At 41.7% G+C, this 13,882-nt stretch overlaps 1 protein-coding gene across 1 annotated transcript in view; it reads right to left on the bottom strand.

Annotated features, from left to right (window-relative positions):
• ADAMTSL1 (ADAMTS like 1) overlaps window positions 1-10,177 on the bottom strand; it is a 696,807-nt gene extending 686,630 nt beyond the window's left edge. Inside the window, exon 1 of the mRNA XM_036260364.1 lies at window positions 10,031-10,177. Coding sequence (XP_036116257.1) covers window positions 10,031-10,177 — 147 coding nt within the window. The remainder of the gene's footprint in view (window positions 1-10,030) is intronic.
• Between the last annotated feature and the right edge of the window lie 3,705 nt (window positions 10,178-13,882).

The following is a 13,882-nucleotide window of genomic DNA, read 5'->3' as shown; positions in this document are numbered from 1 at the left end:
AGATGAATTAAAAAAAAAAAAAATGGCCTGGCCAGTGTGGCTCAGTGGTTGAGCATCCACCCATCCACCATGAGGTCACTGGTTCAATTCCCGGCCAGGGCACATGCCCAGGTTGTGGGCCAAATCACCAGTCAGGGGTATGCAGGAGGCGGCCAATTATTGTTCTCTCTCATCGATGTTTCTCTCTCTCTAAAATCAATAAAGAGAAAATATTTAAAAAACAATGTCCACAGTTGAGAATTAAAAAAAAAAAAAAAAGATTCACGTGCAGGTTTGTTCTCAAATTAGTTGGACAAATATATAGGAGTATGATAACTGGATCAAACAATGAGACTCTTTAGCTTTGTAAGAAACCACCAGTCTTTCAAAACCGCTGTTCTATTTTGCATTCCTACTAGCATGGAATGAGAGTTCCTTTGATTTGCATTCTCTTCAACAATTGATCTTGTCAGACTTTTGGATTTTAGTCATTCTAATAGCTGTGTAGTGGTAACTCCTTGGTCTTAATTTGCATTTCCCCAATGACAAATAATGTTGAACATCTTTTCATATGCTTATGCCATTTGTATATATTTTCTGTGAATTGTCTATTCAGAGTTTTAGCTCATTCGTTTTCCTATTGTTGAGTTTCAAGAGCTCTTTGCATATTTTAGGTTTAAGTCCTTTATCAGATGTATGTTTTGCAAATAGTTTCTCTTAGTCTTTGGCTTGTCTCTAGATTTTCTTAGCAATGTATTTTGCAGAGCGTAAGCTTTTAGTTTAATAAAATCCAGCTTGTTAATATTTTCTTTCATGGACTATGCTTTTTGTGTTGTATCTAAAAACTTATTACCAAACACAGGTCACGTAGATTTTCTTGGAAGTTTTCCTCTAAAAGTTTACAGTTCTGCATTTTACATTTAGGTCTATGATTCCTTTTAGAGTTCATTTCTGTGAGGTCTGTGTCTGGCTTCATTTTGCTGAATATGGACATATAATTGTTTCAGCTCCATAATCATAATCAATTTTAGTATCAATAGAATGAAGAGATTGTTGTAGATTATATGTGTTTATTAATGAATAATTCTAATATAATTAAAATGTCATTGAGTTTATAAAGCACCAGGGGTGCATTAACATGAGCCATTTACAAAGAAACTGAGGCTCAGTAAATATAGTAATTTCCTAGAGTCAGTCACACATGGTCCTCAAAGAACTGAAAAAATGGCAGCAGTAACTGTGCATAACACATAGTACCTATGGACTGTTATTCAAGAAGGCTCAAGTCTTTTGTTACTACTACATTTTATGGTGTATCTTGGCTTCTAGAGTCTTTCCTGTCTTCAGCAGTTCACTTTTTTTTTTTTTTTTTTTTTTTTATCCTCACCCGAGGATATTTTTTCTATTTTTTGTTCAGATAGAGTGTGAGAGGGAGAGAGAGAGAGAAACATTGACGTGAAAGGGACACGTCGAGTGGTTGCCACCCACACGACCCAACCAGGGCCGGGAACAAACTGCAACCGAGGTACATGCCCTAAGCGGGAACCGAACCCGGGTCTCTCCGGACCGCAGGCCGAGGCTCTAACCGCTGAGCCAAACCGGCCAGGGCCAGCAGTTCACTTTTAACATACTCAAACCACTGAGAGTTGTTTCACCTCTTTGGTTATTAGAATGATCAGGATATACCTACATAACTTAGCATTTTAAACCCTTAGCTAGAGTGAGGCTCACGTCCTCCCGAACACGAAGAGCAGTTCTCACAACCCTGTTACCTATGGGCTTGGACCTGACAGCTGCAAATATTACAGGGGAAATACCGTCACTGTCACACTGAGTCAGAGTTCATCTTCATTCTTTTTTTTTTTTTTATCCTCACCCGAGGATATTTTTCCATTTTTTGTACAGGTAGAGTGGGAGGGAGAGAGAGGAAGGGAGAGAGAGAGAGAGAAACATCGATGTGAAGGGACACATCGAGTGGCTGCCACCCGCACGACCAACCAGGGCCAGGGACAAACTGCAACCGAGGTACGTGCCCTTAGCGCGAACCGAACCTGGGTCTCTCCGGACCGCAGGCTGACGCTCCAACCGCTGAGCCAAACTGGCCAGGGCAGAGTTCATCTTCATGAATGCCACCTAAGGCCTATCATTTTTTTTTTTAATATTTTTTCTTTATTGATTTGAGAGAGAGAGGAAGGGAGAGGGAGGGAGAAATAGAAACATCGATGAGAGAGAACATCAGTTGGCCACCTCCTGCGTGCCCCCCACTGGGGATTGGGCCCACAACCTGGGCATGTGCCCTGACCGGAAATCAAACCAGCGACCTCTTGGTGCATGGGTCGATGCTCAACCACCGAGCCACACTGGCCGGGCAGTCCCATCATTTTTAAATATGGAGAACATCCTCGGCCTGGTATCTTGGAAGGAACACCAACTAAATGAAAGGTACCGAGGTACCAGTCTGAGCTGGGTGAGTCTGAGCCGGGTGTTTTATCCCCTTATGTCTTAATTCATTCATTTAAGATATAGCTTTCCAATTCTCTGTTTTTAAAAAAGCTAGTAAATTTGCAAGAATCCATTTTAAATCAATTAAAAATAAAAGTAAATAATGGGAAAGCACCTGGGGAGTAAGAAAACAGTAGGAAGGACGAAGGGGCATTGAAACAGGAGAAAGAGGGTTTAAATAGCCAGCTTTGCCGAAGTTCAGCCATAAAGAGATGTATAATATTATGACAGGTCAAGTCGCTTCCATAGCCCTTACAGAAATGCCATTCTCGAAATTTGTCTTTGTAGTAAGTTTTCACTCTCAAAAGAGGAGGAATTCTATTCTTCATCTGCTCACAAGATAATATGAAACTGCCACAAAACACAGATCCAAATAGCACTGTCTTTCCCCAGGGAATGTTTTACTCGGTTGTTAAATGTTCCCACCAGAAATCTTTTCGAAAGTCCTGAAACATATTTCATCAACCCCCTCTCCATTTTCCTACAGAAACAAAATTAATTGTTCCCCCAATGGCAGTTCCCTCACTTCTTTTAAAACTTTGTGAAGGAAATGTGGCTTTGTGCAGATTATTTTCATTCCTCTAACATCTATAATGAAAGAGTCTGTTTAATGTATTCATTGAAAGAATTATTTAAGCTCCAGTTCAGCCCTTCATTATTGCTGGGGATAAAAGAAACAAAAGGTGATTTGCACTTGAGAATTTGCAGCATGAAGTGTCTGTTAAACAAAACCAGCAACAGCCATCCTCTCGAGCAGGCAGCAGGCAGGAACGGGGCCCTTGTCTAAAGCATGCACACGCCTACACTTGACCCACGGGTTCTGACAAGGGAGAATGTCAATATGATTCCATTGGCCAGGGCGACACAACCCTGGGCTTGCAAAAACACAAAAGCAAGCGGCAGCTCTGAGATGCGCTGCTAAGCAACATTGTCCTGCTCCCCCAACCCCTACCCCCACCACCATACAAAATAGAGCGAAGTGCAAGTTCCTGACTGTGGGAAAGGAAGATGTACTCTGGATGGAGAGAAGCTACAAACCTGCTCCTTAAAATCCTTCTGTTAGAGTCAGCTGACCCGAGCACATGAGTAATTGCTAAATGAAGGAGAAGGGAACTTGCTCCAGAGGCCCCACAGGCCCCCCTGAGCACACCCTACAGGTGGAAGATGGAAATTGTGAGTATTAAGGTAATGAGTGTGTCCTTTGGCTCTGGCTCCATTCTCTTAGATGGCAGCCAAGAGTAGGTGGTGGTTAAACGCTCTGATGGCAAGCCTGATTGACCACAATCAGTTCTACTTTATCCAGGCTCAATGCCACCTGAAGTTGAAGTGAACAGCCACCTGTGGACCATCATCTTCCTCATCCCAGCTAGCATTTACTGAGCCCCTGCAGAATCCAGAACCCAGATGGGTGCTTCGTGGACCTTAGCTCATTTCATCTTCAAAATCCTACCGGAAGTAAGCATTACTCACCCAATTTCATAGATTGGAAGACTGGCGCTCGGAAAGTCTAGGGTAAGAACTGGCTAGGGCGGGGTTTGAACTCATGCTTGTCTCATTCCAAAGTCTGGAGTTTTTTACACTTTTATACTCCGTAGTATCAACACCTGGCCTTGGTCTCTTATTAGGAAGATGACTTTGTGATGTGACTTTGCTGTGATTTCCTTTTCAGAGATGCAGTACAGTATCACAGGTAAGTTCAGAGATTCCAGACTTCCTTGTTTCAAACCCAGTTTGGCCTCTTGTTAGCTGAGGAACTTTGGCTAGTTATTTATCTTCTTTGTGCCTCAGTTTCCTCAGCTGTACCTACTGCATAAGTTGTTTATGAGACTGAAATGAACGGCTAAATTGGAAGCTATTAGATGTGCACTTGGCAAGCAGAAGGCACTCGTGAAGTATTTATTCCTATTGTTTGCCTTACATGTGTCTGATGAGGAAGGGACATGTCACAGTAAAGCAGAGAAAATCACTCCTGATGCTGAGTTTTTGGAGAAAGAAGCATAATGTATTACAGAAAAGCACATATTTTATAAAGAAAGTTGGAAAATACGAGCATCAGCTCTGAGTGCTGTCATGTCATTGCTTTGAAGGTCTGACGGTCTTGAGCTGTGCTTGTGGACAGAGCCAGTCAATTTGGAGTCAGTCAATCGTCTTGCCAATTTATTTTATGTTGTTGTTAAAACATCTGTTAGTCAAGAATTATTATACAAGAGATGGGGAAGAGTTCCCGAGGACAAGAGGTTAAGTAACTTGCTCAGAGGTTAAATCAATAGTTAGACTAAACACAGCCCATAGTTCCCAAAGCTCAATCACTCCTCTTCCTCGTGAGTCATGCCTCTCCTTTGAGTGCATTCCCTGCAATGTTTGAGAGCAGTCAGTCACACTTCAAATCATGGGTGGGGGGAAGGGAACCTTTTCCATAAAAGTATACCTGTTGAGTCAGGATGAACCAAAAGCAATTCACGCTCGTTTGTTATTAAAATTTTTTTTATCATAATCAAGATAAGCATGCATGCAGCCTCTTATATATTACCAGTGTGGCTTTAACTTAGTACTTACTCTTCTCATCACCCACCTCCCCCACACCTCACCCACTCCAAACAACTGTGATGAATAATGCTTACACAGACCCATTCTCGAGGATCCAACCTGCTTCTCTAGGTTTTACAGAGAACCACTGCAGGGAATATTAACTAGGCTTGCACATTTGTTCACACCCCTGCTCATGGAACAGCTGGTTGTGTTAGCAGCAAGGGGGCAGAAGACAACTCTAGCAGTCTGTGGGGATGAGGGCTGGATTACGTGATAAGACAACTCTAATATCCTAGCTTCAGTCTGCAAGATGGAGAAGAGTTTCACCTATAGTGCAATCATCCCAAGACTTCACCACAGGTTTGCTAGCTCCCTGCCATGATAAAAAGGGCTCATGGTGCCCCAATTGTTTGTACCAACAATGTGACTTATGTCAAATAATTCCTTTCCTTCTGAGAATCTGAAATTCTGGTATGTGCTAGGCAGAGGGAGCCTATGTGACCAGCCCCCAGTAAAAATCCTTTGGCACCGAGTATCTACTGAGTATCTTCCCTGGCAGACAACATTGCACATGTTTTCACAACTTGTTGCTGGAGGAATTCAGCTCAATCTGTGTGACTCCATTGGGAGCATGGACTCTTGGAAGCTTGTTCCTGGCTTCCTCTGGACTTTGCCAAATACACCTTTTTTTTTCCTTTTCCATTTTACTTATAGTGTAGCTCTCAATAGGATCAAATGCTGAGTTCTGTGAGTTCTAGGAAATCATCAAATCTGAGAGTGGTCTTGGGAATACCCGACACATAGGGTGAAGGAAAAACTTTTCTAAAATCTTAGAAATGTTTCCTAAGTCAACTGTGTTTCTCTTTGACCTCAGTACTTTTACTTTGTATTTTGGTCATTTTTGTCCAAGCCTAACCCCCCTACATGGGTGTTAAATCCTTAAGAGTAGGCGGGGGCTTGATTGAGCTCTGTGTTACCTGGTCCAGTGCCTTCTACAAAGAATAAGAATATACCTATTAAAAGCTGGTACCTGAGCCCTGGCCGGTTTGGCTCAGCGGTTGGAGCGTCGGCCTGTGGTACAGAGACCTGGGTTCGGTTCCCGCTAAGGGCACGTACCTCGGTTGCAGTTTGTCCCCAGCGCTGGTTGGTCGTGTGGGTGGCAGCCACTCGATGTGTCCCTTTCACATCAATATCTCTCTCTCTCTTCCTCTCTCTCCCTCCCGCTCTATCTGAACAAAAAATGGAAAAATGTCCTCAGGTGAGGATAAAAAAAAAAAAAAGTTGGTACATGAATAGATGAATGCCTCTTAGGTATTTCTCTCAATTACAATGCCTCGTTCAAAATACAGTACGCTTTTATTTGATCTTTTTGAATGTGAGATTATTAGCATCCACTAAACTACCAGAACTAAAAATTCCATAAGTCTCTGGAGATAGAGAAAGATACAACAACCTTTTGTGATTGGCTAAAGATCATAAGAAATCAACAAGAAAGAATCACATTTCAATTTAGAGGAAGAAATACAGGATATATTTTTAAATTTTTCTAATGCAAAATTTGAATTTTAAACTTCAACCCATTCTCAGTGGGCAAAAAAAATGTGATTTCATGCATACAGCTCGTCTTGAGTCATAAAGTTTATACGATTAAGGTGTCTCACACACACAGCAATTACATAAGATGACTATATTTATCAGTTTGTACAGGGGTTATATAACATATAATCAGTATCTATTAATTCATGATTTCCTGGTCATGTAAAAGTTAGATGTAATTTCTTTCCTTAGAAGGATTCTCATCTGGCAGGATTGAAAACGCTTCTGTGAATTTTCAAGAATATTAACAAAAGGCAAAAGAAGAAAGTTGGCTTCATCTTTATTTGACTCTGCTCTCTATTGCCAAGTTAGGAAGCTTTCCTCCCTCACAGTGAAGACACTGTTAATACTTTTAATTCTTCTGAGAAGTGATGTCATCAGGTTTGCTTTAAGGAACCTGGACTGTGTAGAATCCGGTGTATATGCCCCAGTGCGCCCTCTAGTGCCTTGGAGGGAAAAGAGACTCCAATACTAACATCTATGCCTTCCGAACACTAAACACAGAACCCAGGTTGACAGAACTTTGCCCTTTCAACACTGCATTTAGAATGACAATACCATAAGATCCAAGGTTTGCTGAATCAAACAGTGAGTCAGTTGGTCACAAGTCCATAAAATGTTAGAGCATCTTATCTTGCCCTTTATCTTCCAGGAGAGAGAAGAAAAGAGATTTACACAGGTGAGATGATGTCCCCCAAGGTCTCATTGTTCCTTAGTGACAGATACGAGAGTAGGATCCACATCTCCAGATTCTCAGTCTTCCTAGTGCATGCAAATACATGCACATGTACACACACTCTCATGGGGACATATAAGAGGCCCATGGTTGTGGTGTGAACCATTTGAGGAAGAGTGTTAGATCTAGGTTTGGGCAATTTGACCAACCAAGACAAGATCACTTTAAACTAAATAATCTCACTGGGATGCTGGCACTCCAGCTGGAGTTAATGAGGATGCTGTGAAAACCACAACTCCACGCCCTTCTTACCCTGGGATTCCTAACTTGCTGGGTCTCTTCAGTGCTTCCTTTCTCATCCAGGCATACTGAAAACACTCACAATATGAGAATACTTGTTTTAAGAGTCAGTTTTCCACACATGGACCATCACAGCGGAAACTATGGTTCACGTTAGTAGCAGACGCATGGTAGTACACCAGCTTGTTTATATACTATGATGCTGGAGGTTGCTAGTTGTAGTAAAAATTGCAAATAACTTATTTTGCAAAAGCAAATAACACAAACCAAAAGCCTGCTCATGTTCATTATTCCCTAAAGTTAGCACACCCTGCCTTCAAAACATGAGTGGCAAGCTACATGGGTGAAGAAGAAATAGTTAGGGAGATATCTATTTAGAAAAACCACTTGTGAGTTTTCTTTAACATAAACATGATTTGGTTTTAAGGAAGTTCTGAAACTAAAATAATTACAATTGCATAAGTCTCTCCAATGTACAAAGCAATTTGAGCACATTACCTCATTTCATTTAATAGTTTTGACAATGCTCCCATTAGTCAACTTTATCATTCCTATCTTACAGAGTTGGAAAATGAGGTTAGAAAATGTAAGGAAATTGCCTAAGAATATGTAGCCAGCGAGTGGCACAAGCAGGGACCTTAGTCCAACTCCAAATATATCAAGACAGAGCCATAGATTTTACATGTCAGGACTTCTTGATATTAGGTCCAGCTGTCCACTAAGTGATCCTACCTCAGGAAATCCTCCACCCGACAAGAAATGTCCCTTAGTCTGTACTCACTAGAGTGAGTCTCAGACCAACGATGCCTCTTTCGCATGTTCCTCTCCCCACATTTGGAAAAAGTTACCGCTCTACACCAGTGGAATTCTTAGCACCTAGAATAAAGTGCTTTAAAATGGGACTTCTGGTTACTAAAGGGTCCTTTTGTTATTAAATAGATATTGAAACAAAATGTAGAACTCTACAACTATAGGCATTCCATCATTTCAGGTGGGAATTCTTTATAATTATTTTTTCTTCCACAGGGTTTTATTTTATACATTGTTTTAGCTTTCTCCAAAGTCATTATATAAACCCCAGTGGAAAAATTCATCTATTGCAGAGCCATAAAGTGTTTTCTTAAAAATTCCATCACCCACTTTATTACTGGAAAGCAACTACAGAAAGACTTACACATTAAGAGATTTAAGTTTGACCACTGGGACTAATGGAGCCTGGGCTTTCAATATTAATCTATCAGAAAATATTAAAAAAATTTTTTTAATGATCTCCATGTGTTTTTCAAAGATGAATATTAAAGGCCCAAAGCTTTGACAGTCCCAATTTAGCATGAAAATTATGAAGAACCTCTCTTCTCTTTCCACAATTCTTATCATTATTTCTATAATGAAATTGTTTATTTTTTCACTTGGCTTCAAACTTACATTAATTTATTTTCTATTTAAAATGATGGACTCAGACAATAAAATGGGCGGGGGGGGGGAACCACTAAGGATTAGACTTAGCATCTCCAACAACAGGTATTTCTCCCAGAAATCTGGGCTGCGATCACTGTCAGGACCGATCTAGAAATCCCTGTCTCATCTCTGACTCCTCCTCATTTGTTCTACTGCCCGCCCCATCCGATGTGTTTTCATCTCCTGCATATGTGATCTCAGAAGAGCTGCTTTAACCCTTCTACCCACACTCATTCATCCTGCCTCAGTTAGAGCCTTATCCAATTTTATCTTAACTACTGCTTCGCCTCTCCTCCACCCTCACCCCCTGTAAGCCACCCCACACTTCAGCCACAGAGATCTTTTTCAAACACAGCACTTACGCTTTACAACCTTGTTTAAATATGTCAGTGGTTGGTGGCTACCACCACAAGTTCTCACTTCTGCCACAGCACACAGAGCCAGCCGCACTACAGCTCCAAGCTGCTGCCCACGTACCGGCTTCCCAGCCCTCAGATCTCACAGCCTCCTGCGTGGAATGCCGCCCCTTCCTCCCCTTTTTCCCTCTAGAGAGACAGTGCCAAGTTCCTCTTAAATGTTATTCCCTCTGCAAAGCCTGTGCTGACTTCCCCACATGGAGGACTTCCTGTCGCCGTCCTCTGTTAAAGCACTTTACCTGTACACTGTGGTTACCTGTTCACCAACCCGTCTCTGTTAACACACTACCATGTCAGGGGCTGTTTTCAGTATTCACGTCATACCTCTGATACCAACCTACCTTTTTTTTTTTTTTTTTTTTTAATATAATTTTAGAAAGAGAGGAATGGGGAAGAGAGAGAGAGAGAGAGAAACATAGATGAGAGAGAACACTGATTGGCACCTCCTGCATGCCCTCACTGGGGATCGGGCCCACAACCTGGGCATGTGCCCTGACTGGGAATCGAATCAGCGACCCCTTGGCGCCTGGGTTGATGCTCAACCACTGAGCAACAGCGGCTGGGCTCGACCTACCTTTTGAAGAGTGTTTTTGGAGAAGGCAGCCTCCTTGCCTAAATGCACTCCGTTTACCTTACTGTCCCCAGCCAGTGCCTTCTGCACGCTGCTGAAGGCTACATCTGAATCACCTGGGAGCAGTAATGAAGATGATTCCCCAGGCATCCGTCTGACCTTCCTAATCAGACACTCGAAGGGCATTCCTTGGAAATCTTTATTCTTAATGAGCTTCCCCAGTGATTCTGATGTAGCCAGATTTGTAAACCACTGTGCAACTTACTTGCTTTGCTGAGTCTTGTAAATGCTCTGTCTTCCCCCCATTAGTACTGTATGACTGAGGGGGAGGCAGTGCAGAGCATGGATTACGGAGTAAGACGGTTTGAATCTTGGCTCTATACATCCTAGCTACGTGATCCCAGGCAAATAAATGAACTGATCTGTGCCTTTGATTCTCTGTTTGAAATGAGGGAAATGTTGTCTCTCTCAGGGAACTGTGTGTGAGGGTACAGCCCCTCAGTGTAGCATCTCATGAGCACAGGGCACTGCTTACACGTGAGCTGCGATGACAACAATGGTCCCTCCTTTGAATGACAGCACTACATGTCCACATTTAGAGAAAGAGTGGAAGTTGCAACAAAACAGTAAATCCCTGCCCTGGCCGGTTTGACTCAGCGGTTAGAGCATTGACCCGTGGAGTTTGATTCCGGTCACGGGCACGTACCTCGGTTGTGGTTCATTCCTGGCCCTGGTGGGGTCATGCAGTTGGCAACCAGTTGATGGGGCTCTATCACATCAATGTTTCTCTCTGTCTCTCTCTCTCTCCCTCCCTCCCACTCTATCTGATAATAAGTAGAAAAATATCTTCGGGTGAGGAATAAAAAAATAAATAAACAAATAAAATATTAAAAAAATACAAAAATAAATAAATAAATCAAAGGCACAGTATATCCTTAATGTTTTCATGGACAAACATAATGACCTTTTGAAATGTATAATTTCATCACACTTTGCAAACAACCTTTTAGAGATATGCTAATTTAGCACCAGCTTTGCCCATCCTGGCTCCCCTGCTGAGTGCCACCAGTCTCCTTTTCCTGAGTGTCTGAGGTCACTGCTCTCCTGTTGGTTATATGAGTATGAAAGCTCTCTGTCTATAAAGAAAGCCCTACGTTCTCGATGCGTAGCTGACGTGGTAACTGTGCACCTTCTGGCTAGTACGCACTGGCCTACTTCCTTCCAGCATTCCTGTTCATAGCAAACACATTATTTCAAAAGTATAACATTTTGAATCACTGGCCTTGTATTCCACAATAGCTGCTTCCCTGACAGTGTCATTCTTTAACATTTTCTGTGAAGTCTGGCCAAGTTGTACACAATACTAGAGCTGGAAGGGACAAAGGCAATGACGATAATGGTGAAAGAGGAAGACAGAGAAGGTGAGCAGGCAAAAAAGGAAGGAAAGGAGGACCATACTGTGCCAGCTCCCAGCTGCCATTGTCCTTGCCTGTGAACAAATATCTCTGCAGTTACTGTTAGACTGCAGGAAAAGCAAGGCGCTAGCAAACACACATTAATAACCTGCAGAGTCCACACGGCAAGTTGAAATTAGCCTGGATCAAACTGAAATACATCTTACATTTCTATAAGCGATGATTAAGAAATGTGCCCCTCAATAGAAAAAATATCAAATAAGCAATGCATTCCTTTTTTATGTTTTTACTGATTGTAGAGAGAGAGGAAAGGAAAGGGAGAGAGAAACATCAATGAGAGAGAAACATCAATTGGCCACCTCCTGCCTGACCCCTACTAGGGATTAAACCCACAACCTGGGCATGCTCCATGACCTGGAATTGAACCGGCAACCTTGGTGCATGAAGTGACACCCAACCAACCAAGTCACACCAGCCAGGGCAGCAATGCATTCTTTAAACTGTAGACCACTATTTAAACATTCACTATTACGTTTTAAAATAATGTTTATTTTTAACCATCTCACTGAGAGCCGATTTCAAATATTTGTTTTGTTCTTGTTGTTTTAATAAGATTCTCACTAGTGGGCACTACCCTCCTTCCTTTCCTGCAAACTAGTTCCTTAGAAAAATAAATGTTTTCAAAGGCACTTTACATTTTGAGTCTTTGCTCTTACATTCTGCAGCAGTTGCTTTCCTGATAGTCTCGTGAATGTTATTAAGCGCTGTATTTGTGTTGAAGTTTATCCTGGAAAACTTGATCTGAATGCATCATGAGTGTGACGTGCTCCATTATAACAATTCAGTGGTGACTCACTTCCCTCCTATACTCCGATTTTCATCGCTGAAGCACAGCTGATGCCATATGTGCAGTTATACATGCAGAGCAGGTTTAAGTCAGATGTTTATAGTCAGCAATATTGAAATACCTCGTTTAACCAGACAATAAACAGAGACAGAATGCGCCCCAGGTGAAAACAGAGGTGTTCCCGGCGATGACAATAGGACAGGCGAGAACATCATTGCTTCTCCTGTCGGGACATGACTTTTCTCTAAGTGAAATGACCAGTGTAATTAACTGGTATGATTTTTGTATTGACTGTGACTTCCCTCCAGTTTTTGGTGTGACTATAGCATGTTTAGTCTTCCTGGTCATCTTCAACTAGACTCCCTCTGTTGACGGATGCTATTGCTATCACTTCTGAAAGAAATGTCTGTCTCCACAACAGACCCTGCCATTCTGCTTCCTATTTTGAAGATCAGAGTATCATTTCTGATGCTTGGGCTTCATTTCTCTAGTGAATTCATTTCCATGTATTCTAAAACGACTTTGGTAAACCCCAGGCTGTTTGTTTACTTTAAGGAAAAAGCCATTGCACGAACTGACGTTTTGAGCATATACACAGAACAGTACTTCTTCAGTGTCTAATGTGTGCTTCAGCTGAATGTCTAGTACTATGGGAAGAATCTGTAAATGTCAAACATCAGGATGACTACTACTTAACTCATCTCAACAAATTATAGAGCTGTGCTTTTTACAGGGCCCTCAGAGACATCATAATCTTACAGCCTCTTTCTTGCAGCAAAGTCAGTCTCTGCTCCCATCCCAACATTTGTCAATAACCAGAATTGAATCTGAAGTCAAAATAGGATAATGGCTGAGCTCCCAAGACATCAGCTTAATGATATTAATAATCAAATGGTACCCATGACATGCAGCAGCAACAAACTTGTTTCTGTGGAAGTTTAGACAAGTAGCCGCACACTGGACGTCCTTGTCAGTTCCTGCATTCAGAGCATCACAAATCTTTACACTAAAAGCTCTCAGGTCATAGGCCTATTTTCTTTTACTGCGAATACTTACTTCCATATGTGGAGTTCCTAGTAAATGACCAGAATTGCATTGTGCCAAATTAGACTTGCAAAGATATGGTTTAATGGGATTTTTTTTTTCAAATAATGGCTTGCAAATATAAATTCCTTAAAGAATTACATGTCCCATTTTCATTCCTTAATATTCAACAATCCAACACCATTACTGTTATTCCATCTTCTCCCAAACCTTTCCAACATGCCACCCTGCCCACAAATACCTTTTTATTCATAGATGAGGACATCATGAATTTTTTGAATCAGACCCAAAGAGCTATAATATTGCATCATGGCTAAGGCCAAGTTCTCAATTTTATCTATTTGTTTATTTTAATTCATCTTTATTGTTGAAAGTATTACAGATGTCCCCCCTGACCCCGTCATTGACCCCCTCCACCCCCCAACCCCTCAGGCCTTCACTGTACTATTGTCTGTGTCCATGGGTTATGCATACATGCATATAAATCCTTTGGTTAATCTCTTTCTGCCCCCCTCTTCCCCTTTCCCTCTGAGGTTCGTCAGTCTGTTC

The sequence above is a fragment of the Molossus molossus genome, unplaced genomic scaffold (genome assembly GCF_014108415.1).
Source record: "Molossus molossus isolate mMolMol1 unplaced genomic scaffold, mMolMol1.p scaffold_m16_p_14, whole genome shotgun sequence".
Lineage (NCBI taxonomy): Eukaryota > Metazoa > Chordata > Mammalia > Chiroptera > Molossidae > Molossus > Molossus molossus.
The sequence above is the reverse complement of the archived record's forward strand: the minus strand, read 5'-3'. Positions and strand labels throughout refer to the sequence as shown.